This window comes from Furipterus horrens, unplaced genomic scaffold, assembly GCF_987537825.1.
Source record: "Furipterus horrens unplaced genomic scaffold, mFurHor1.1.pri manual_scaffold_3, whole genome shotgun sequence".
Lineage (NCBI taxonomy): Eukaryota > Metazoa > Chordata > Mammalia > Chiroptera > Furipteridae > Furipterus > Furipterus horrens.
This window is the reverse complement of record NW_028327173.1, coordinates 190,718,981-190,746,095: the sequence shown is the minus strand read 5'-3', so window position 1 is coordinate 190,746,095 and position 27,115 is coordinate 190,718,981. Positions and strand designations below refer to the sequence as shown.

The 27,115-nt window shown below is 38.3% G+C and overlaps 1 protein-coding gene across 1 annotated transcript; it reads left to right on the top strand.

The window, feature by feature from the left end:
- The first annotated feature begins 457 nt into the window (after positions 1-457).
- On the top strand, positions 458-26,784 carry MLH3 (mutL homolog 3). Its single transcript, XM_090271175.1, has 9 exons — positions 458-1,166; positions 2,949-3,719; positions 14,311-14,382; positions 15,598-15,709; positions 16,734-16,893; positions 22,808-22,831; positions 22,919-22,997; positions 25,255-25,406; positions 26,390-26,784. The coding sequence occupies exons 1-9, from the start codon at positions 515-517 to the stop codon at positions 26,510-26,512; spliced, it is 2,145 nt and encodes a 714-aa protein (XP_090127301.1). The 5' UTR covers positions 458-514; the 3' UTR covers positions 26,513-26,784.
- Positions 26,785-27,115: the final 331 nt, after the last annotated feature.

The window sequence follows — 27,115 nt, the reverse complement described above, 5'->3', positions numbered from 1 at the left end:
GTAACAGTTATGGTTATTGTGTAATGTATAACTTATGAAACTAGCTTGGATTTTTTTGTGTGCGAATAATTTCTAGATGTTTTTTAGGAGAATTTAGGCATCTGTGTTTGGTAAAGTGATTAGAATTTCAAACACTGTCTTCATGGATTAACTTCGGATGTGATTATGATTTCACTCTTGGGCATGTGGAATTTAGAAGGAGTCGGTGAAAATTACGAAATTATGAGTGCCACTTTGGATGTTAAATCCATTGCATCAAACACGAGCTGTGTGATCTGCCTAGAGATCAGAGCTGTAATTTGTTTTTTGTTTTGTTGTGTGTTACATGGTTTAATAAGAGATTTCATTTACGTCAGATGATATTTTTTCATAATGCTTCAGAGAAATGGGTAATGCTGTGTAACTCTGAAGCTTTGAGAGTGTGCATGTGTGTTTTATTTTTCTCCCATAGGCAATTATTTACAGTCAGAGAAGAAAATCACAGCCTGGCATTCTCACCAGCTTTCTACCTGCCATGATCAAGTGCTTGTCAGATGAAGTACAAGCCAAATTGCGTTCTGGTTTGGCTATATGCTCCTTAGGCCAATGTGTGGAGGAGCTTGCCCTCAACAGTATTGATGCTGAAGCAAAATGTGTGGCTGTGAGGGTGAATATGGAAACCTTCCAAGTTCAAGTGGTAGATAATGGATTTGGGATAGGGAGCGATGATATAGACAAGGTGGGAAATCGTTATTTTACTAGTAAATGCAACTCTCTATGGGACTTGGAGAACCCGAGGTTTTATGGTTTCCGAGGGGAGGCCTTGGCCAGTATAGCTGACATGGCCAGTGCGGTGGAAATTTCATCCAAGAAAAACAGGACAATGAAAACTTTTATGAAACTGTTTCAGAATGGAAAAGCCCTGAAAGCTTGTGAAGCTGCCTTGATTAGGCCAAGTGCTGGGACAACAGTAACAGTGTATAACCTGTTTTATCAGTTACCTGTGAGGAGGAAATGCATGGATCCTAGATTAGAGTTTGAGAAGATTAGGCAGAGGATTGAAGCCCTCTCACTCATGCACCCTTCCATTTCCTTCTCTTTGAGAAATGATGTTTCTGGTTCCATGGTTCTTCAACTCCCTAAAACCAAAGACATATGTTCCCGATTTTGTCAAATTTATGGACTAGGTAAGTCCCAAAAGTTAAGAGAAATAAAATTTAAATATAAGGAATTTGAACTTAGTGGCTATATCAGCTCTGAAGCCCATTATAATAAGAATATGCAGTTTTTGTTTGTAAACAAAAGGCTGATTTTAAGGACGAAGTTGCATAAACTCATTGACTTTTTATTAAGGAAAGAAAGTATTATATGCAAGCCAAAAAATGGCTCTGCCAGTAGGCAAATGAGTTCAAGTCCTCGGCATCGGTCTAACTCAGAACTCCATGGGATATATGTAATCAATGTGCAGTGCCAGTTCTGTGAATATGATGTATGCATAGAGCCAGCAAAAACTCTGATTGAGTTTCAGAACTGGGATACTGTTTTGGTTTGCATTCAGGAAGGAATGAAGAAGTTTTTAAAGAAAGAAAAATTATTTGTGGAATTATCAGGTGAGGACATTAAGGAATTCAGTGAAGAAAATGATTTTAGTTTATTTAGTGCTACTCTTCAGAAGCATGTGTCCTCTGATGAGAAGTGTGACCAGGTCACTTTCCAAGAAGCATGTAATAATATTTTGGATTCCTATGAAATATTTAATTTGCAATCAAAAGCTGTAAAAAGAAAAGCTATAGAAAACATAAACATACAGAATCCTGGGGATTCAGAAACTATCAGAAAAAGGACAAATGATTCATTTTTGAATATGTATGAATCAGAGGGCCCAGGTCAGAGTAAAATGTCAGAGTCAACTTTACAAAACAAAGATAGCTCTTGCTCAGAATCAAGCATCTTAGAACAAGAGAGAGCTGAAGCTTCAGAGTTGGGAGAAAATGAGAAACATAAAAAATCTTGCTTGGAACTTCACTCTTCAGAAAATCCATGTAGAACCAGTTCAGAAATGTTTGCAAGCCCTTTTCAGACAGATCACTTTGAGGAGAGTGGAGAAGATCTAGAAATACAGAAAGTAGGCACTACTGTTAATGGCATAGCTGCTGACATCCTGAAAAATAATAGAATTCAGAATCAACTAGAGACATTTAAAGGTGATACTGAAATTGGATGCCAATCTCTGCCTTTTGAGACAACATTACTGAGAGTACATGGTGCTCAGTGGGAGAAAGAGAAAATTAAAAAAGAACCTAGTAATTGTGGAAGAATAAACGTTTTTAGTTATGGGCAAATTAAGCTATGTTCCACTGGCTTTATAACTTATGTGGTACAGAGTGAGCAAACTACACCAACTGAAACAGAACATTTATTTAAAAATTGTGTTCATCCCGGTCCTGTGAGTGCCAAAGAAACATTTGGAAATAGAACACACCATTCGAATGAGACTTCAAATATTAAAGACTTAACCAGCACTTTAACTAAAGAATTTGCTCAACTGTCCAACAAAAGATCGTGCAGATCAAACATAAGTTATAGGCTAGAGAACAAACCTATACCAAAAACTCCATATTCTTGGTATAATGATAGTGAGAGAAAAAATAAGTTGATTGATTCCTCCAGACCCATAGCCCCTAAAAAGCTAAGCTTAAATTCACAATTAGGATCTTTAGAAAAGTTCAAGAGGCAGTATGGGAAGGTTAAGAATCCCCTGAATACAGAAGTGGAGGAAAATAATAATTTTGAAATCACTGTTAATCTCTGTCCTCAAGTTGAACCTGACATTACACAGAGAGACAAAAACCATTTAGACAACTTTGATATGTGTAAAATACCTACTATGAAACATAATGATTCAAATAGTAGTTGTCAACCAGAAAGTCACATCCTTTATTCAGATAACTCTCTATTCTCCAAGAAAGAAGACTGTTTAGAACAACAGATGCCTTGCTTCAAAGAAAATTCTATAACGCTGAAGGATCTATCTCATTTTAGCAGAAAACCTTTAGATGTTGAGAAGTCACCTGAATCACTAGCCTCTAAGTTATCCAGAATGAAAGGTTCTGAAAGAGAGACTGAAACAGTGGAGATGATGAGTCATTTTATTGAACGTCCACAATCAGATTCCAGTAGGGAAGACAGTGACTTGTACAATGGGTCATCCTTAGATTCTTGTATGTTGTTTAAAAATGAACATAAAAGAACAGAGAGCGTCATTATCCCAATATCAGACTCTGTCACACAGGATAATTCCTTCAATAAAGACAGTGAAACATGTTCTAATAACAGTACAGTGGAGAATTCTGTGATGCCTGAAACAAATTTGCTATTACCCTATAATAATCCTGCAGTTAATAGTAAAGATTCAGATGTTCTTACAGCTTCAGAACAACAGGTGGGAAGTCCTAACTTTTCCAGTGGAGTGTTAATGAATCACATAGACAATTCCATAGCCAATCCAAATGGAACTTATTTTCAGAATGAGGAATCTACAGTAAGAACTTGTTCGGAAAATGAGGAGTCAAGCACGTGTTCTTTGGATTGGCAGCAGCATTTTGATATAGCCCTTGGAAGAATGGTTTACATCAACAAAATAACTGGACTTAGCACCTTCATTGCTCCTACTGAGGATGTTCGGACTACTTGTACTAAGGACCTGACAACTGTGGCTGTGGATGTCGTACTTGAGAATGGTAAGTACGTGGTGTTCACTGGCATGAAATGCTTTTGAAGATTATCTCAGCAGATAGAACATTTTGAAGTTTAATTATAAAATGTGTCATATGATATATGAAGATTCTCTAGGTCTAATACTATTTAAATGCAGAAATACAATGAAAGTCTTATAGAATGGAAGTGTACATAGATGTGTCTATGGTGTATATATGTGAGACAGTTTTTATTTATTTTCTTAATCCTCAACCAAGGATATTTTTTTATTGATTTCAGGGAGAGAGAGAGAGAGAGAAACATTGATGTGAGAAACATCAATTGGTGCCTTCCATACCCACCCCAACGGGGAATCAAACCTGCAACCTCGGTATGTGCCCTGACTGGGGATTGACGCTGAAACTTTTTTGGTTTATGGGACAACGCTCCAACCAACTGAGCCATCCAGTCAGGGCGAGCTAGTTTTGAATGAAATGGTACTATTAATAGAACAGAAGATCCACTGTGCTTCCCTAGCCCACTTTCCCCTCTCTCCCAAACAGACAACTTTGCTAGGAATTTAAAGGCACCTGCAATGCCAGTGTAGTATTTTTATGGAAGTTGCTCTCTGCAGCTCCCAGGTAAATAGCCAGAATGATCCTGTAATCATCCTAGGTTTCCCAGTAAAACCTAAGGCTCAGTACAGTACTATAGGTATGTTTTTGTTATTGTTTGTTTTTTTAGGAAATAAGACTTCATCATAATTTTTGTGGAATATAGATCAAATATGTACTTTCATAACTATACTTTCCAAATGTATTTGATTATAATCCATATCCTAATCCACTTGATCTATTTATTGTGTAAGTAGCTATTATTCAGGAAGACAATAGTGTGACTTTTAGATCATACCACAAGGCTACATCAGAACCTAAGCTAGGACTCGATTGAGTTCTCAGATCCAAGTCAACATTAAAAGTGACATTGTTTTGGCAGTGTGTTTAGAGCCAGATGTTGGGAGATGGTAAAGCTGATTTCCATCTGGCTATAATCTTGGTTTTGTACCAGAAAGATAAACATTAAGTGTGCATCCATATTCAAAGTCTTGAATGTTGTCAAAGAATGTAAATTACATGATTGTAATTGCAAATTAACTTATAATTTCTCTTTAGGATTAATGTCTCTGGCAGGAGGTTCTGATTTAAGATTAAATAAGACCTTTATTTTTCAATGGGTTCCAGTTTTTTATTTCCTTGTGAAAAAAAATAATCACTGTAGTAAATTTCAGAGTATTAAATAGGAGAAAACCCTCTTCTTTCAATGTGCCCCTGAGACTATCAGGTTGCTCTTAAAGACCCATGTGTTTCAATCTATGTAATTTTATGTCCTGATTTATATGGAGTGCTTATGAGAGGTAAATCTGAAGAACTGGCACCTCACCTTCCTGAAGTGCAACTGGATTACATTTAACTGAGATGGCTCTTGCTAAACAAAGGTGAAAATCTTGGTTGTCTGCCATACTCAACATAAACATCTGCTCCTGTTAAATAAATCGAGATGTTTAAAAAACTTCAGCCTACTTAACTTTCTGGATTAGCAAGTCTTGTAATTAACTTTTGAGGGTCATGTTGACTCAGTTTCATAATGAAAAATGAAATATTTTGGATATAGAAACAAGTTCCATGAAATGATGGCTCCTAAGTACCTTCCATTCCCATGTAATGTTACCTTTCTGGAAATGGCTGACGTATAGCAGGAGATTAAGACATTGTTGAACCACACATAAAAACATAAGATGCCTCTGGCTGGGTGGTTCAGTTGGTTGGAGCATCATCGCATGCACCGAAAAGGTTGTGGGTTTGATCCCCTGTCAGGGCACATATCTAGGTTGCAGGTTCAATCTCCAGTCAGGGCATGTACGGGAGGCCACCTGTCGATGCTTCTTTCATATTGATGTTTCTCTGATTCTCTGTTTCTCTAACTTCCTACTGTAATTTTATCATTCTGAACTAATCTCTCTCCAGTTTTTGTCCAACAGATTTATCTTTTTGCAACAATAGTCTCATTATGTTTTGCCCTGTTCAAAAAACTGTCAAATTCAGCATTGTTTCTAAAACACAAATCTGAGGGTACATTTTGGGCCAGATCTTACTGGACTTTGGAGTTTAAATTGAGAACTTTTTATTCATTTGCCTATTCATTTATTGATTGTTCACACAGTGCTAGGCCCTGCCACACTGCAGATTAATTGAATTTGCTTTTAGGAGTTTATAGTCTATTAGAGAAGGTAAGTATCTACACTTGATCTTAGCCAAAAGGCTGAGAAGCGATAGAAGATAGCCATCTAAATATAATTATAACATGATGAGATAAATGTTATAATAGATACATGTATTGGGATAAAAGACATATAAATCAGGGATTTGTGAAGGTTGTACTCCATAGTGAAGGATGACAGTTATGTACCACTCTATGCTCAACACAGTGTTTCTCAATTGTGGCACTCTTGACATTATGGACTAGATAATTCTTTGTACATACATTGTAGTATATTAGCAGCATTCGTAGCCTCTCTCTGCGAGATGCCAGTAGCACCCCTCACCCAAGTTGTGACAACCAAACGTGTCTCAAGATATTGCCATATGTCCCCCATGCAAAATTGCCCCCACTGAGAATCAGGTACAAAATTTAAGTCCTCATTCTGACAGGTACAAATGGATAATGGGACTAAGCATTAATGTAGATTCCTAACTCAGCAGAGCAACTTCATTAACGAAGTTTTCACTCTCAGTCTAGTGTTTAGTAGTCTGCCTTAGGTCTTGATTCAGTTTGTACAGAAAGATATTTTAATTTTTAATAGTTTATTTAAATTTCGAATTCAAATGTCTAGGTTTTTCTTTTTTACATTTAGGATCTCAGTACAGGTGTCATCCTTTTAGAAGCGACCTTGTTCTTCCTTTCCTTCCTAGAGCTCTGGAAGAGAGGACTGTGATGAGACAGACTAACAGAGGTAGGGGCAATAACAGAGATGGCTGGAACAGCTAGTACATAGTGTACCACCTAACTAAAAAAATAAATAAGAAAGAAAAAGCAAAGCAGGATTGTATTATTAAGCTTGATCAGTGCCAGCTGTGCCTTACTGGAACCAGGAACACCCCACGGTCCTATTTAACAGCAGAACTAAGTGATTCTGTGCATGCATTTAGATCAGAAATTACTTTCCCAGACTTCAAGTCAGTCCTGGGTGATTATGCAGTCTGTGGTGTCTTGTGATTGAGAAATTGTTTCTTACTGTTAAAGATTGGAGTTGTGCTCCATATTGCAGTAGTTTCATGTAAGCAATACTCTTATATTTGAAAAAAAGCTAGACATTTATTTTCTTTTCTTTGTTCCTAAAAATAGATAAGGTATATTTTTCACTAAAGGAAGTGAGGCTACTAATTTGAACCAGTTTCTTCTGGACTTGTATTCTGAAATATCTCTTGAAAAGAGCTTAGAGAAAAAGCTATTTTGCCAGAAGATACAGTCATCAACTCCAGTTAAAAGTAACAGATCAAAATGATTTTATCTGAGCCTTTGTAGTATATTGGAACAATGTGTCTGATCTGTGGTCTTTAGACTGTACCACACCAAATATGAGCAGCCATTCACCTTTTTCCCCAAGGCTGTCGATGCCAACTTTACCTGTCCCCTTTTGCACTAGATGCTGTGGGTGACGCTGTTGGTAGAGAGTCGCTTCAGTCTTTGTTCTCAGAATGGGACAACCCAGTATTTGCCCGTTATCCAGAGGTGGGTCTGTAGCAGTTTTTCTTTGCTTGTTATTTTAAAGTTTGGATTTCATTTATGTTGGATATGGGCATGACTGACTATACTAACTTGTAATTATGAATGGAAAGTGGGTATGTTTCCAAAGAATTTATTTGGAAATTAATGTTTAATGTAGAAAGGAGGAATCAGAATTTGTAGCATTTTGGGAGCTCAGCTGTAACTTTGGATTCAACATGCAATCAGTGTGGGAATAGTGAAAGTGTTTACCACTCTTAAAAACCTCTGGCAGAGTATTTAGGGTGGTGATAATAAAAACTGTTATTAAATAAAGTAGTGAATCTTCTACTGGAGGAACAGTTCATCATTAGAACTGAGTGTATGTTCTCTCTTCAGTGGGTTATCACAGAATGTACTGTGTTGTAATGAGGATGAGGAATAGATGAGCATTTAATTATTGATTCTTAAGGACTTGATCACAGAGCCTAGACAAATTGTTATTCTGAAATACTATCCGTTTTTGTTAGTCATTTTGTTCACAGAACCTTTTGAATTTCTTTAAGTTCTCTGACTTCAACCCACCTCTAGTAGGTTCTGTGAAAATGAATGTTTTTAAAACACTTTGAGCCTTTGGTAAAACAGTTCTGCAGACATAAAAATTTAAATCTAAATGGTACTTGTGCTGGGTCTTTCTAGGTGGCTGTCGATGTAAGCAGTGGTCAGGCTGAAAGCCTAGCAGTTAAAATTCACAACATCTTGTATCCTTATCGTTTCACCAAAGACATGATTCATTCAATGCAGGTAAAAGATTGACTTTGAAACCTCATAAGAAATATATATATAAGGCCTAAGCTAGACTAACTCTTGTGAAATTGAATTTATTGAATGATACAGACCACCCTGGTTGAGGCACGTGTGTTTTTTAAAATCTTACTGAAACTTCATCATCAGGAGAAAAAGAAAAGGACTAAAATTAATTACAAAGAAAAAAATGTCCTTAGTAGTGTGAGCAGGTTTGGAGGGATGAATTATGGATTCAGGCTCACAGTTTCAAGGTTTATATATTGACTTTATACTCTGATAATAATTTATAAATCAACGAAGTACTGCAAAGACATTGTCCTTAAATGTGCAACAATGTCCCTTTTTAAACAACCCTGTATTTTGTGAGGCTATAAATGACGTGGCTTAGGAGATGCCCTAGATTGAGGAGTTCTATTTTAAAAAGGACCTCTTGTCTCATGTGCTTTTCTAGATTGCCCTCTCTCTGTACCACTCAGGACATCTCCGTGTCCTTGTTTTCAGTACAGGAACAAATTAGGAGGTTAGACAAAGCAGGGGTTAAGTAAACTCGTAGTCACTTGATCCAAAAATGGGCCCTGGGGTAGTGGTGTGGGTTGGGGGGTGTGAGGGGAGCCTTATCAGTACCTGGACAGAGAGGAGCCACCAAGGCCTAAAGCCACAGGTGGCTTTTTAATTTACTGCTTTAATGGAGTAGCTCTTCCAAAATGCTTTTCCTTGCTTTTGTATAAATTTTTAAAGTTTATTTCAGCTCTGTTTGTTAGCAATCTCTGGTCATATTAAAAATGCTCAGGTTATATTACACATTAAAAAGAGTCCTCTGTTGGGAACATTTGAGGTCGACTCTAAAGTTTTGTTAGCACATCCTTCTTAGATGCCCCAGTATGTATCCTTTCATGTCTTCCCATCGCTCTGCTTGCCTGTTCCCTTATCCTTCCTGATGATTGCCTCAGGTTCATCAGCACCTACAAAAATTATAATGCAAACAACTCTAAATTAAATACAGTTTCTCTCTTTCTATACAGATAAGCCTTTGTTAATTTTTATTTAATGTTGTACCACTTATTTTAATGTATGGCAGGTTCTCCAGCAAGTGGATAAAAAGTTTATTGCCTGTTTAATGAGCACTAAGACTGAAGAGAATGGTGAGGCAGGTAAGAATGGAGGTTAGCCTTGACTAATAACCAGCTACTCTTCTGACAGCCTCCCTTTAAGGTTTTTTTTAAATATATAACACCATTGCAATAATTTGGAAAGATTAGGGGAAACCAATCTAAATTAATACTATGAAATGATAGTTTTAAAGCACATTTAGTTTTATAAACATGCACATATATAAGATATACATATCTAAGATACATGTTAAGCTATTAAACAGTAGTTACTTTGGGAGTGAGAATGGAAGTAGGCAAAGGGGGAATTTCATGTTTTACTTTAAAATATTTTGTATTGTTTGACTTTTAAATATTGTTTTTATGCATTCCCTTTATAATAGAAAGCTTATATAATGAACTGTACTATGTTTATCAAAGGCTAAATACAATTTCTTGGTGACCTGCTTTGATAAAACAATAATAGTTTATAAATAATATTACCTCATTCAACAAATATTCAGAGCCTATTGTATACCTAGGAATGTATTAGGCCCTAGGGATACAATGGTGGGAAAAAGATACATGGAAGAGAAGCAGATAATTAGATTAAATATCTCTGGCTAGTGTTACGGAGCAGAGAAACAAGATGCTCTAAGAACAAGTATTGGGAGATCTGATTTAGTCAGGGAGGTCAGGGAAGGCTGTCTTGGTAAGGTGAGATTGGGAGTATGAGTATGAGTTAAGTAGGAAAAGAAGAAAGGGAGGAGTATTCTTGGCCCAGGGAGTAACTTGCGACCTGTGATTTCCTCTCCTTTGTGAGGGGCAGTAGGGCAAGTGCAACTGGAGTGAGAGCAAGAAGATGAGAATGCCAGATCTGAAATGCCAGTTTCAAGTTTGTCTTTGTCCTAACACCAGCTGGAAGCAATTGAAAGCTTTCTCTTTTCTTTTTTTACTGGTTTTCTGATGTTATTTTTGTGGTGGCACCAAAGGTGGATTTAATGGCAGGCGCACCAGGCACATGCCCTGGGCCCCGACTTCTGAAGGGCCCTGCAAATTAGTTTGTGGATATGTACTTGTTTCATTTACGGTTTTAAAAATAGTTTTCTGTGCATATAAATAAATATTTTTATTTTCCCTGTCTCTTTTTTTTAAGGGGCCCAATATTTTCTTCTGCTCTTGGGGCCTCAACCGATCTTAATCTGCCTCTGGGTGGCACATGTTACATCATATTTGCATTTTGCAAATATTGCTCTGGTTGCCCTGGCTGGTTTAGCTCAGTGGATTGAGCGTCGGCCTGCAAGCTAAGTGTCGCTGGTTCGATCTTCCAGTCAGGGTACATCAGAGAAGGAAAACTCTGATTCCAAAAAAAAAAACCTCCGCTGCCTTGCGGCATACCTCTTCAGGGGAAAGGCTAAGGGAGTAAACCCCGACAGAAAATCCGGAGCCGGAGTCCCTAAGGCGGTTTGACGTTGTAGTCAACACCGGCAACTCCTGCGGCGCACCTGAAGCCAAGCTGTATCGACTCCGTCTTTCCCTTGGACCCTTCAGCTGCGAAGAGAGGGGGGGTCTGCTGCATGGGCAACAGCAGACCCTCCATATCACCCTGCCCAGGCTCTGTAGCTTCAGCGTCATCGCAAGATGTCGATTCAACACGGGAGGAGACAGATACCATGTCACTCCCGAGTCGGACTGCACAGCCATTCTCGGTGGTGCAGATAGACTCTTAAGAAGTTACACCATCGTCTCTCGAGACGGACGGCTGCCGACGACGACGCTCTGGTTGCAATGTGGAGAGTGGATTGGGTGTGAGGGGCTGCAGGCCCAGTAACTGCAGAGAGCCTGTCAGGAGAATATTGCCATGTGGCTGGGACCAGGGTGGACTAGAGAGAAGTGGATGCATTGGAAAGATATTTCAGAGATCAAGTCGACAGGATTTGGTCATGGTTCGGATATGGGGAAGGTATATATATCAAAGACGACTCCTGGTTTTCTGATCTCTTACCTCAGTAGATGTTGCAGGACATCATGAGGCTGGATGGCAAGCAGGCAGAGAGTGAAAATCATGAGTTCAGTCTGAAATCTGTTTGCAGTGTTCAAGAAGAGATGGCAAGAATGTGGTTGGATATTTATTACAGGTTTGGGACTAGAAAAGCATTCTGATATGGAGAGACCAGTCTGAGTTGTCAGCATAAAGTTGGTCATTGAAATTACAGGTGTAACTTTACCTAAAAAAGAGTGAAGGGTAAGGAGAAGAGATTCCGGATCCAGCATAATTTCAGCATTTAATAGATAGTCAAAAAAGGGTGAACCAGCAAAAGATGTTGTGAAGGAACAGCTACAGAAATAGGAAGAAAACAGACGAAGGTTGCGTTGCAAAGCCGAGACTTCATGTAAATGCTGCCAAGGGGTTAAATAAGATGAGGACCAAAATGATCTGCAATTTTGTGACAGTGGAAGTCAGGGCCTTCAAGTGAGAACTGTCTCCGAGAAGAGGCAGGGATGCTGACAGACTCTCTAAGGAGAGACCGCCAAACCTCTGCCATGACAGAGGGAGACTGAAAGAGGGTGAGAGAAGGCTTTTTTCTTTTTCCTTTAAACCGGGAGATTCTTGAGCATGTTTGCAATGCCTGATACTGTAAGGTTCCAGGAAAGGCCTGGGTGGCTGAGAGCCCCGAGCACAGGTGGAGGAGTTGGCTCCAGATGGGGAGACTTGCAGGCAAGTGCTTCTGAAGTTTGAAAGCAGTTCATTTTCTTTGTATTTCAGAATATTCCGCTTTGTCCTGTTTACTATGTAGGCTTTCCTAATAAATGCCATGATAGATCAAAAGCCAGTTAACCAAAATTTTGTCATAATTATCATAAATATGGAATTAGTGAAGGTCAAATTATAATATTACTGTTTCTAGAAAATGAATAGATTTTATTCTTAAGTTTTGATTATCTGGAATTCTGTAAACATACTCAAATCTCAACTAATGGTGTCTGAGGTGGGTGTAGCTACAAAATCTATAGATGTTCAAAGAAATAAAAGGAACCTATTGAAATTTCTGTTAAGATTCTATATTATCATTGTATTGGTTAGCTGCCACCGAAGAGTGCTCTTAGATAAATAAATTTTTCTAAATCAAAATGTGTTTTTACTGTTGCTCATGAGTATCAAAAGCAACCTATTTCTATAGTGGACTGACTTATATTTTAATATCTGCACATATTTTTGTAAAGGACAAATATATTATTGTTTTAAGTTATAGTGAAATTATTGTTATATATTGGCAGTTTTTATTGAATGTTTCCACCTACAGTAAAATAAGTTGTTCAGTTATGATACCCTAAAGAATAAGGATTCATTTATTTATTCTGTAAATAGTTATCGCGTGCCCATTATGTACCTGGTTACTGTTACACATGCTGGAAATAGACAGAAATCCTTGCCCATATGAAACTTGTATTCTGTTGTGTTGGAATATTAAAAATACAGCTTCCAGCATTAGTGAATTACCTTCATATATTCTGCTTCATTCAAGGAATGAAAAAGCTTGTGAACACTATTTAAAACTATAAACCATCCCTCCAGAGTCAGGTACAGACAAGATTGATTCGTTTAGGGTCACTGACTCTTGGTAATTCACTTAGGCTCTAGTTTCAAATTTGAGGTTACTCCCTCACGATTTATTATTTATTCCATTGTCTTGCCCAATACAGGATGTTCAGTATTCATCACAACCAGCTGCAACTCCTCCTATCCTCAGAGGAGTTCAAAATTCAGCATTTGGGGGCCTGTTCCTGTGGTTGAACATGCTGTCCGAAAAATTATTTCCTTTTTCTTTAAGTCTTAAGCTCTCATGCCATGAATTTGATAGTGTCATAGAAACAGTTTTTTAGTAGAAACAGGGAAAACAAGTATTATCTATGTTAATCAAATTCAAGAGGAGAACTTTTATTTCAATTTAATCAGTAGCAATAAACCTCAACTCTTTGGCCAAAAGAATTACAATTACAAGCTAACAAGATGTAGTAATCTAAGCGAGAATCAGCCCTCCTGTCGATAAGAAAAAGATTAGTTTTGACTTTTGGGGCCAGGACATCCTGCCTCCTCTCTTACACTAGCCGCCTAACACCTTGCTAGTCAAAGTCTGTAAATAGTCGTTACCTGCGAGTTTATTAGAATTGCAGCAGTTTGTGTGCCACCCTAACTTACTGAATCAGAATCTGCATTTTAATTAGATCTCTAGGTGCTTTGTGTGCCCATCGAGGTTTGAGAAGCCTCATTCTAAATCAAGGCAAACTGTGGCCAATGGGCCAGGTCCAGGCATCACCTATTTTTTTACTGCCAGGTATATAACAATGGTTTTTACATTTTTAAGTGGTTGGAAAAAAAGCAAAAGAATATTTCTTGATACATTAAAATTATACATAAATAAAGTTTTATGGGAACACAGCTACAATATTCACATGTTGTCTGTGGCTGCTTTGGTTCAAAATGAATAATAGTTGAGTAATTGTGACAGAAGCCATGTGTCCCAAAAGCCTAAAATGTTTACTCTCTGGTCCTTCACAGAAAAAAATTTTCTGACCTCTGATCTAAAGCACGGTAGGGTTATATTCTTCATGGGTTCCAGAGTAGCTTGCAAATCAAGGTCAGCTGATTATAATAATGTATTGTTTAATGATCCTTCATTGTATCAAATTTGAATTAATGAAACAAAACTAGTATTTAAAGATTAAAATGTAGGGCTTTTACCTTGTTTTATAAATGAAATACTAATGAACTAAAGAGTTTTTTATCAGAGATAAATTTGTTGTATTTTTTCCCCATAATTTCACGTTTTTAGGAAATAAAAGGACAGTTGTTACTACTCAATATGTTTTTCTTATGCTCACCTCATTAAGTAGTTTGAATTAACCTTTTTCTCCCTCAACACATGATTATTTTAGTCTTGATCTGCTAATTTGAAAATCCTTAATAATCTTCTAGGTGGAAATTTGCTAGTCTTGGTGGATCAGCATGCTGCCCATGAGCGTGTCCGTTTGGAGCAGCTTATTACTGGTAAGGATTTGTTTGGGGCTAGAAGAGATTTGAGACTCCTCAGCAGAATTAGTATACCTGAAAGTTTTTCTAACTGACTGTTGTGAGGAAAATGAATTATATGTTTAAAAACTTAAGCTGAAGTCCTCTGGTTTGGCTTCTTTTATAACTGAAAGAATGTAGTAGTTCACTTTACTAATTCAAATATGTGGATCTTACATCATCAAAGATATATTTGCTGAATATTTATCATCAACCCTAAGGACTGGGTGTCTAAGCACTAGGCTACTTCATTATGACACCCAGCACAAATATATGCCATGTGCCCACGTGATCTTGGAATACTTTCCTCACAGTTCATCAGGCAGGACCACCAGCAGCTCAGAAGGCCTGATAAATTGTTTTTATTTTAAATTTTGTGATTGAATAGGTAGTATAATCAAATAGGTTTAAGTCTGAAAGGTACAAAAGGAAATATAATAAAGGCCTCTCTCTACCTTTGTCCCTCACCCCACCTAGTTTCTCTTCCCAGAGGCAGCCAGTATCTCTAACTTGTTATATATTCTTCCAAAGTCAATATGTGCTTTTTAACTTTGGAATCATTTTTTCTCATCATAAAGCAATATGTTCCCAAGAGGTAAAATACAAGGAAAATCTTTACTCCTGTGGTCAAGTAATGAAAAGCCTAATGTCAAAGAGTTAGGTGAGGACCTGCGGAGATATTTTATCAACTAGAATGGCAATGACGTTACTTCCATGTTCACTTTTCTTGTAAAATGAAAACCTAATTGTTGGAAAAGATAAAGTAAGAACTTCCTTGCTATAGTCCCTGGACCATTTGAGAACAGTAATACTAAGTCTCTTCAAATACTGGGAAACCCTTCTGAAGGAATGGGGAGGCCTTCTTGAGCTCCAGGACTGTATAGTAAACCCATTTTGTTTCCTCAGCAACCCGCATTATTAAAAGCACATTTATTGACTATCTATAGGAACACATTGTTCATTTGAATAAAAGATTGTCTTATAGTTTTTATTTTTGAAAATACTGCTAATATGAATAAAGAGTCTGGATATTCAGTAGTTTGACTGAATCTCAAGGCTTAACTAAAACTGTACATTGAACACCCTGCTAAGCACTATAGTAGTCACAGGGCTGTGCCTTACCATGCTTCATTTTTATCTGAATCTGGAAGACTCCACTTCCTGCTCTTAATCCATTCGTCTTTCTCCCTATAGAGTCCTATGAGAAGCAACAGCTACAAGGCTCTGGTAGGAAGAAATTACTGGCTTCCACGATAAATCCTCCGCTGGAAATAAAAGTAACAGAGGAGCAAAGGAGACTCTTACGGTTAGTACCACCACGAGGATGTGCTGTTGATCGTGTAAATATTCACAACAATTTTGTGAGGTATAAGCATAGTTATAGTTCCTTTTTTCCTGAGACTAAGAGAGGTTATATGACTTGTTCAAGGTCATAACAATGATTAAGTGGTGGAGCAGGCACTCAGATGCAGGTTTTCTGACTCCAAATGCTGTTCTTTCTACTATATCACAGCTGTTGAGAATAGGACAGAGTTTCCCTGATAATTTTTTCCAGCAGTTGGCTTAGAATACTCTTATCATTTCTTGGAACAGTCAGTGTTTATGCTGCGCTGTTTCTGAAAGCAAAGTTACTGCAGTAATTGCTTCCATTATGCTTTGCCTTGGTGCATTCTAGATTCTTAGTTTTCATTATAATCATACTAGGAAGAAAGTAAAACAGTGGGCCGCAAGGAAGGGGCAAATCATATAATGAATAACAAGATAGGACATTTTCCAAGTTTTGAACAGCACAGATTAGTGGAAATGAAAAAAAAGGAATTGTCTCTGCATTTATTTCAGGTTTGGGAATATGCCACTGCCAATAAATGTTTTCCCCTGGGGCATAATTTATATTAGAGGCAGATCCATTTATTTACATCCCCTTAATCAGGACGTCTTAGTTCCTGGAGCTATTAATTACCTCCTTGCTTTAATGGTGATTCAAAACACACTCAGGCCTTTTATTTGTGCCAAACTGCTTCAAGTGCCTGCACGAAAAGTTAGCAATTGTTCAGTGAAGAATAAAAACTTAGGAACAAGATTTAGAACTAAATTGATTCTCTCAATGAAAAAGAGGGGGAAAAAAGAAAGTTACTGTAATTCAAAAAGGAAATTTAATAATAAAATTCTAAACAAATACTCATAAATGTGAGAAAAGCACTATAACGTACAAAGCTTGTGGCAACTCTTGAGAGACTGTTGGGTGTTTGGAACCAGTACTGAAATGTGAATGAAGTATTGCTTTCCTATGTGAAGTTGGAATATTTTTACATTGGAGGTTATCCCTTTAGGTGTTACCACAAAAATCTGGAAGATCTGGGCCTTGGAATCATATTTCCAGACACTAGTGATTCTCTGGTCCTTGTAGGAAAAGTACCACTCTGTTTTGTAGAAAGAGAAGCCAATGAACTTCGAAGAGGAAGACCTACTGTGACCAAGAGTATTGTGGAGGTAAGGCATAGCTCCAGATGCTGAAATTAGTGATAGTAACCTCCTATTTTGTTTAGAAACTCTCTATAGTCATCTTGTATTCCATAAGCATTTATGAAACACCTGCTGTGTGCCAGGTCCCAGAGAGTCAAAGATGAATTAGCTTAAGGTGAGGAAGAAGGATATTTAAGTGTTTATATCACAATGAAATGTTATAGAAGTATGTTCAAAAGTGCTATGGAGGAGGGTGGAAGACAAGGAAACTGCCACAGAAAAGCTGGTTTTTGTTTTTAGAAAATGTCTTGTAAAACAGCAGGAGCCTGTGAAATACAGAGGAGGGGAGAAGGACATTCTAGACAGAGCAACAAATTAACTAGAGACTTAATGCAGATCCTGTGTTTAGGGAGCTACCAAATGGTTCAAATTAGGATATATATGGGGTAGCAGTGGGACTAGATGGGGCTAGATAGGTTGTCAAGACCAAATCATAAAGGAATTTAGCATATTCTGCTAAGTAGTAGGCATTTTCAATATGACTACACGTCTATGTTTTGGTAAAGGTCTAGAAAGCTGCTGCTGGGATGTGGCATTATGGGTATTGAAGAGGACCATTACTTCTTACCTTATATATACCATGTTTCCCTGAAAATAAGGAAGTGTCTTATATTAATTTTTGCTCCTAAAGACATGCTAGGTCTTATTTTCAGGGGATGTCTTATTTTTTCATGCATAACAATTCACATTTATTGTTGAACAAAAAAATCAACATTTATTAATATACTGTAGTCATGTCATCACAGACATCAGCATAACCAGCCAAACTGTGAATTCCATCAAGAATTTGAGGGGAGCTGTAGCAATGACTGCTGCTAGGTCTTATTTTCAGGGGAGGCCTTATATTTCTAAGCTTGAAAAAAATTGTACTAGGTCTTATTTTCAGGGGATGTCTTATTTTCGGGGAAACAAGGTATATATATATATTTTTTACAACAAACATGATTTATTTTGTCTTTGTTACCTTTTCTTTTCTCCTTTTCTGTTTTCTATTAGTGTTTTCTTCTTTTTTTTTAAATCCTCACCCGAGGAGACGTTTATTAACTTGAGAGAGAAAGAAAGAGAGAGAAACATCAATCGATTGCCTCCCATACGTGCCCTGGTTGGGGATGGAACCTGCAACCTAAGTATGTGCCCTGATTGGGATTCAAACCTGCAGCCTTTTGGTGCATGGGACGATGCTCCAACCAAGTGAGCCACCTGGCCAGGGCAGCATTTTCTTCATTTCTCTCTCTCTCTCTCTCTCTCTTTTATTTTTCCCCTCTACTGGCTTAGAAGTTGAGTTTGTATATCTAACAAAGTTTAAAAGTAATTTGTTTCTTTTTCTTCCTAAACTGCACAAAAATCTCCCATCTCTCCATGTTGTTGCCTATTTTAATTCCCCTGGTAATCATTAATTTTTAAGCCTCACTTGAGGATGTACTTGTATTTATTTATTTATTTTAGAGAGAGTGAGGAAGGTGGGGGGGAGAGAGAGAGAGAGAGGGAAACATTGATTGGTTGCCTCTAGTACATGCCCTGACCAGAGACCAAACCTGCAACCTAGGCATATGCCCTGACCAGAAATCGAACCCACGACCTTTTTGGTTTACAGAAAGACGTTCCAACCAACTGAGCCACACCAGCTAGGGCTACAGTCAGTATTTACTTGCATTAATCAAAATGTTTAACAGTCTTTGTTCACTGTTGCTTCTTGCATCCTACTTTGTGTTCAGTTTCTTTTTATTGAAGTAAATCTTCTAAAAGTTCTTTTTTTAAGAGTCCATTCATGGTAAACTGTATTTGAAAATATCTTTATTTTGCCTTCACACTTGCATGACTGCCTTGATAAAAATAGAATTCCATATTGCCAATTATCCCCTAAGCATTTTGAAAATATTCCATTACTTTTTGGGGGGGGGTGGCAAGGGGATTGTTTAGTTTATTGAAGGAATGACTTATCCTTCAGGATCATAATCTACATCAGAGGCCACTAATCTCAACATTAAATATTAAAGAAATAAAATATTTAATTAAAAACAAAAACCAATCCTTCCCCCACCAACTCAAATATAGTATCCATTACTTTTGACATTCTATTTATTTTTGCCATTAAAGTCCATTGTCAATCTAATCATCATTACTTTTTAGGTAATCTGATTATCTCTTTGTTTTTGGTGTTCTGCAATTTCATTATGATGTATCTTTTTTTTTAAGATTTTTATTTTATTTTAAGAGAGGGAGAGAAACATTGATCAATTGCCTCTCACACACCCCCAACCAGGGACCTGGCCCACAACCCAGGCACATGCCCTGACTAGGAATAAAACCGACTACCTTTTGGTTTGCAGGCCGGTGCTCAACTTCTAAGCCACACCAGCCAGGGTCCTATGATGTGTGTGTCTTTGCATAGATTTATTTTCATTTCCTTCTTGAGATTAATCATAATTCTTCAATTTAGAAAATGTAGTTATTATCACTTCAAACATTGCTTCTTCCCTCATTTCTGGTCTCCTAGAAACCCTGTGAGATGTGTACTCAACCTTATCTTTTTCTTTTCCATGTCTTTTAAGCTTTGTTTTCTGTTCCCTATTGTTTTATCTCTCTGTGATGTATTCTGGGAAATTTCATTTATCTTCCAGTGAATTAAATTCTTTTTCACCTACTGTTGTTGTTGTTGTTGTTGTTTAATTAATTAATTAATTATTTTTAGAGAGAGGGGAAAGGAGAGAGGGAGAGAAGCATCACTGTGTGGCTGCCTCTCAGTCGCGCCAACTGGGGACCTGACGTGCAACCTAGTCATGTGCCCTGACTGGGAATCGAACCAGTGACACTTGGCTCGCAGGCTGATGCTCAATCCACTGAGCCACAGCAGCCAGGTCACCTACTGTTTAATTAGATGTTTAACTTGTCCATTGAGTTTTGTTTGTTTGTTTTTTAGTTTCATTCACTGTGTTTTTTATTCCCAGAATTTTGGTACTTTTTCAGATTTATCAGTTCTTTTTTCACGATGTCCCATTTTATTCATTATGGTTTCTTACTCCTTCATCTCTAGCTCTCTCTGTTTGGAGCACAGGCAAATTCACATCAATTTAGTGTACCATTTTTATAGAAATCTGAATTACTTTAGTAATATAAAAATTAGAAGATACATTTACTGAATAAATTGTGGGATCAATTGATAGGGGAAGGATCTGAGACAGGGAGGGCAGTGGGGAGGTTGTTGCAAACTGGTTCAAATGGGAGAGGATGAGAACTGGACTAAGTCAATAGCATTGGTAATGCAGAGGAGGAACATACTTGAAACATAATTTGGAAGGTAGAATCAAGAGGACCTGGTAAGCAATAGAATATAAAAGGGATAAAGGAGAACACATGAGTAATGATTCTGAGGGTTCTAACTTGCGTGACTGGAGGAGGGTGGTGCCCTTGACAGAAAAAAGAAATATAGCAGAGGAGGAAGAGGAGCAGCAGTACACCTGTCTGAGGAGTTGGTCTAAGTCTAGGTTCAGATACACTGAATGTGCCGTCATGTGGGTCTGTCCAGTAGATAGGCAGATGTATAGATCTAGCACTTGGCAAAGAAGTCTGGGCTACCCATCTCTCTTTGGGAGTTAATAGTATAAATATTTTGATAATATCAGAAGCTGGCAAAGGGTCTAAGGGAAGTGGGATTGTCCGGGGAATGTGTGAAGAATAAAAAGAGAAAAGAACAAAGGGTGGAGTGCGTGGGACACCAGCATTCAGGGTGTATATTTTTAACTGAAGTCTAGAAAGCTACTGCTGAAAAGAAGAAACTGTAAAGGATCATTGAATATATTTGGTCGGTGAGGGAGGAGGAAAATTGGGGAAAAGTAATATTGCCAAGCCAAGGGAAGTTTTAAGCAAGAAGGGAATGGTCAACAATAGCAAGTGGATGTGGCTCTCATGAGGACTTTGGCTACGTTGTGGAATTATTTCCTGGGAGTGGGGTGGGGCAGCAGACAGATCGCTCTGGGTCGGAATGAGTGAAGAGGGGAAGTGGAGCTAAGTACACTAGTCTTTCAACAGCTTGGGCTGCATACAGAAAAAGAGCTAGCTTTTGGAGTGCCTTGATTTTACCCTTTCCAAAATCGCCCTTTGATCAGACAACCTTTGCTTTGTCTTCAGCATCGCTCTTTTCTCCCAGCATAGCTGTTTTCCAAGGCTCCCCCTCTAAATTGTCTTAAATCTGAAAGATAAGATCTGTTAGTTAGAATCTTTTATTGTAATTCAGTCCCTAAGTATGTAACCAGAAAATTACAATAAAAATTTCTCCTAAAGTGACTTTCAAAGACTGCTGATAAGGATTTTACTTCAAATTGAAACAAGGCTTAAGGTTTCAGAAAATCTTGATTATGTTAAGTCAGGCTGATCAGGAGAGATTCTGTTGATTCTGGAAGAAGCTGGAATAGTCTTGGGAGTCTTTAAGAAAATGGTAGCTACTTGGACCCTAGCAGTTGAAAGATCACTAATACATTTTTCTGTAAAGGTCCAGCCTCTAGCCTGATGAATGAGCCATTTTAATATTATTTAAATTAGCTAGCATTAATTGAACCCCTGAAATATGAAATGAACAGAGACTAAGATCTAGCTCCCCCTCACAAGGCTTACAAACTTGTTTTACAAGTCCCAGATATACAGGCACAAAAGAGAATAGCAAAGAAGTTAGGTTTGATCTGTTTAGGTTTGGAAAAATACATGGCTTTTAAAAAATGCATAATATCTGCCACCCAGCTCTTTGTAACTATGCTCATTTATAAACATGGTGGACTAGAGTGTACATGAGGGAGGGGAGAGAATTTTCCAAGTCTGATTTAAAAAGAAAATCTACCATGTTGTAATCTTAGGAAGCTGACTTATACATAGGCATTTCTAGGAGTAAAGAAATCCTGTGTTTTCTTACAAAAAAATTATTAAATGTGCCATATCTTACATCCAGAGGTTAATCAAATTGTTAGCATGAAATAGTGTCTGCTTTAAATTTCTTTAAAGTCCTTTTGTAAATATTAATACCTGCAGGGATATAACTGTGAAAAAGACCACCCTTGGCCCTGATTGGTGTGACTCAGTGGGTTGGGCACCAGCCTGTGAACCAAAGGGTAGCAGGTTTGATTCCCAGTCAGGGCACATACCTGGGTTGCGGGCCAGGTCCCCAGTTGGGGGCATCTGAGAGACAACCACACATTGATGTTTCTCTCACACATTGTTGTCTCGCTGCCTCTCTTTCTCTCTCCCTTCCCCCCTCTCTAAAAATAAGTAAATAATTTTTTTTTAAAAAAGGCCACCTTGGGACAGAGACATAGTAGTGAGGAGAAACTTCTCAACAAAAAGTCTCAGAAAGTAAGCTTTTTGACCTGAAGGGAATTGTAAAAAAAAAAAAGAAGAAGAAAGAAAAGAAAAGCCTGTGGAAACTCAAGTGACTACTTATGTTTATGACATTTAGGCAAGTGTTATACTGAGTGCACAGTTGTGATGATCATTCTTGTATATTTATTCTGTTTCTGTGTAATATTACACTGATTCTGGTGGAGACTGTGAATACAAACAGACCAGCTCTTAGTGAGATGCCTCCCTGATATTTTTAATCAGTTGAATCATCAAGGCCAGTTACATAACCTCACAAGTTGATGTGCTACCTCTGGAGAAAGTTTCAGAAGCTAAATATATTCTCTGTTCAATAAGAGTTCTAGTCACTTGTCTTGGTATTTCAAATTTAAAATGCTTTACAACAAATAAATTATTTGCACCTAAGTGCTGTATTGCTGGAACTCTCCTTCAGGAGGCATATTTTAGAGAAGAAAATTGGGATATTTTGTAAACTGTCAAAGGGCAAGTATAACATAACAGTTGATTAATGCCTGTTTTCCTTTTTGTTTTGTAGGAATTTCTTCGAGAACAAGTAGAGGTAAACTTTCATTTGGGGTTCCTCACACAAAAGACACCATTGTCCCATTTCCTTTGCCCATTAATAAAGAATATGTTTATGCATTAGCTGCTCCAGACCACAGGAGGCATCCAAGGGACACTGCCCCTGACTGTCCAGAAGGTGCTGGCATCTCAAGCCTGCCACGGTGAGACTCAGCACAGCTATGGGCGCCTCTGCATGCTAAGCGCCGGCAGGGGTTCAGCGAGTGTGAAAGTGGAAGCCACGTTCACTACTTGCCTTTGGGAGGGTACAGTTTAGATCAAGAAACTGAATGCACTCAAAATGAACACTAAAAAATTACTGCTACGAAGTAAAATACCAACACATATACAGTGTGGGACAAAAGCAGGTTTACAGTTGTGAGTATGCCAAAGTTTATTCTTGTATTATTAATTGATTATAGTTTTATATGAGTCGAAGAGTTGCTCCTAGAAGAGGTACATTTGGAGTCAAGTTTTGAATGAACAGAGGGACATGGATTCATAGGCTGAGAGGGAAAGTTCACTACAGGGGGAAGAAATAACCTGTGCAGAGACCCAAAGGCACAAATTAGTTATATGAGGTGCAGCAAAGTGTATCAATAAATCAGGCTGGTGAGAAAGAAGCCTAGAAGGTCACAATAAAACCTTTCGATTTCCTACAGAAGGCATTAGGATCACTGAGGATTCTTAAGGAGAAGGGTAATACGATAAAATATAGAATGTGGTTTCAGAGGAACTTACTTTAGGGATCCTGACAGCTGCAAAACCCCCTGCAACTATCATTTGACCACAAAGGGGTGTCCAGCCTACTGACACCCTCCGTCCGTTTGCTCTCTCTCCATCAGCCTTCTCTCTTCACTTCCTGTCTTTCCTAGCTTAGTAACCAGTCACTCATTGTCTCCTGTAAATATCCTAAACTCCTTCCCCCTTTATCCCGTCTTCTTATATGTACCCGATCACCAAATTTTATCACCTCTGCCTTCAGAGTGTGTCTTAAATCTGTCTGATGTGATGTTTCCACTGCCACCTCCCCAGTTCTTACCACTCAGGCCCTCTTACTTAGTCTCCCATGTCCTTTCTGGCTCTGCTTCCAGCTACTCTTCCCTCAGCACCCGGAGGGATCTTTTTGAAATATCCCTCTTAGTGTGTCATTCTCTTAACTAAAATGTGTCAAGACTACACATTGCTTGCCCTAGTTGAGTGGCTCAGTTGGAGCATAGTCCCATACATCAAAAAGTGGCAAGTTTGATCCCCAGTCAGGGCACATACCTAGGTCCTGTGCAGGAGGCAGCTGATCAGTGTTTCTCTCTCTCTCTGTCAAGTCAATAAATATGTCCTCAGGTAAGGGTTTAAAAAAGAAAAACTATTCATTGCTCTTAGGATAAAAATTTTACTCTTCAGCCCTGGCTGGTGTTGCTCCAGGGGCGGAGCACTGGCCTGCAAAATGAAGGGTTGCCAGCTTGATTCCTGGTCAGGGCACATGCCTGGGTTGTGAGCCAGGCGCCAGAGGCAACCGATCCATGTTTCTCTTCTTCTCTTCCTCCCTTCCCCTCTCTCTAAGAAATAAATAAAATTTTAAAAAATTCTTCCATGTTCACCATGGTCTGCAAAGGGCTTCTGGCGCCTACCTTTTTAGTTTCCTCACTCTCCACCTCGCCTTTACATTCTAGCCTGCTTCCTTGGCCTTGTTATTCTGTTCCTGCACTTTTGCACTTGCCTCTTCTGTCTGAAATGCCTTTGCAATTCCTTCTGGTCTTTCTTATTCTCAGATTAAATGTCCTTTTGCCAGGGAAGCCTTCCCTGATCTCCCAAACTGGGTTTGGTTTTTCTATTACATATTATTTCATACCCTACATTTTACAGTACTTATTATTTATAATATAAATATATACTATAAAATATTTTATATATTTATATATAAATATTTTGTTTATATATCATTTAAATTATTGTTAATTATTTGTTGAATGTTTGTCTTACCTGTTAGACCCGTTAGATCATAAACTTCATGAGGGTGGAGATCCTTATATCATTCACTACCTGGCATAGCTCCTAATACAAAGTGTACACTTATAAATATTTGTTGACTAAGTTAATGTATGCATGAGTTTAGATTGAGAAGATTATTATGGAAATAGGAAAAAGAAGCAAATGAAATAGACCTTGTAGGAAACAATCAGATCTTCGTGACAGATAGGTTATGGACAGAAGATGACCTTGATTTCATACACCTGTAAGAAATAGGTGACTATATTGCTCTTTGAGAAAAACTCTGAAAATGAAATCCTAGTAAGTATTGAAGTCACATGAACGAAGCCTCAGAAATATTTTACTTTTCCTAGATACTTGGCTCTGACCCAGAGTCAGCACTGGTTTCCCACCACATACACCATTACCTTCTTGTTTCCGTCTTTCATTTAGGGGCCATTAAGTTTAATGATGGCCTGAGCTTAGAGGAGAGCTACCGTCTCATTGAAGCTCTGTCCCAGTGCCATCTGCCATTCCAGTGTGCTCATGGCAGACCATCTATGCTGCCACTGGCTGACATGGACCACTTGGAGCAGGAAATACAGGTACCATAATGGCTAACAGAAGAAAAAGCAAAGTTTAGCTGCTGCTGCTTTTTCAGATCCTATTCAAATATAATCTGTCTTAATCCTTTGCAAAAGGGGAGATAAAAAAAAATTACACATTGGGAGTTTTATGTCAAGTCTCACCATTTCAGCTTCCAGCTCAAATGCAAAATAGAGCTTAGGCTGAACTGTCAGATTATACACATGATACCGTAGTATTTTTTAAGCTTAACACATGTACAGACTTGACATATTCTGAACATCTGTTGCCTACTGGCTTTAGGTTTGATAGATGCAGAAGTTCCTTGGGGTTACAGAAAGTTGGTACAAAAAACAAAATTCACTGCTGGCAAATGCAACCTAACAGCCAGTTGCTTGATGGTACTTTCTGGAAATGGTGATCTTGCTGGAAATGGTAGCCATCTCCAAGTACCTCCAGAGTTAAGATTTGGGGATCATCAAGTGCGGGGGAACCAAGCTTAGGAGATTTCCACATCAGGCTTTGGCCCTGATTACTCAGCACCCCACAAACAATGATGTTAATCCAATAAAGACCGAGTGAATTAAATTAAAGAACATTTCCTGTCCTTGTTACAATATTAAATAGAACAACATGAGAGCATGATAGGACTGTCCGTGCTGCTGCTTTCCAAAACCTTTCCTTTTGCTTACCTTTCCTGTGAGGGCTAGAAAGTCTTTTCTTGCATGGAGTTTTCAGGTGCTGATGTGTTCTGACTCATCCAGTAGATTTGACACCATTAAAGCCTTTTTGCTTCACATGACAATGAAAAGTTTTGTCCTTATTCCTGAAGAGATGGGAATCTAGACTTTTCAGTCCCTCTTATCCTAGGAAATCTATCATCTTTTCTGAATCCAGAAATTAGAAATCTATAAAAAGGTTTGAATAGCCATAATTAAGAAGTATATATATGCTACCTGGCTCTTCATACTGGTAATTGGAGTTATTCTCTTTCTTCCCATAGATTAAACCCAATCTTGCAAAACTTCGTAAAATGGCCCAGGCCTGGCACCTCTTTGGAAAAGCAGAAGGCTGTGAAAGAAGGCAAAGTCTGCACGCATCCATGCCTCCTTGTGAGCCACCATGAGAACAGAATTATTGACCTCTAAGGAACCAAAGGGATGCTAACTATATGCTTCTGAGCAGAGAGCATAAGCAGCAGGTACCGCAGGGTCTTGGCCAAGCCAGCCGGAGAAGCATATCTGTCTTCCCTGAGCAGATGATCCATCTAGTTGGGTAGCCAGATGAAACTCAAGCCTAAAAACACTTCATTCATTTGTATCCATGGACACAGGAGGTTGCCCTTTATTATCTACTTTTTGTAACTTATTTAGGGATAAAATGTAATGATTAATTGTCTGGTTGGTTAGTTTGTGGTTTTCTTGGGGTGAGATGTGGGGTTTTTTTGGTTTGGGTGTGCGGAATTTTTTCCAGCCTCATAATTTGTGTTAATGTTTATTTACCTGATGCTGAACTCCCAGGAATCAGGTCCACCCTCCTAGACTGCCCAGGGTTATGCTCCACTGTCCCCTCCCTTCCTTCAGTCTCCTTCATGTCCCTCTGCTGCTTCCTTATGTTCTAAATCTCAGACTTAGAGTGTCTCTACAGCCAATAAAGACGCCTTCTGTAGTCTTTCATCAGACCTATAGCTAGATTGCTTCAGGGATAAAAAACTATTGATAAGGAGAAA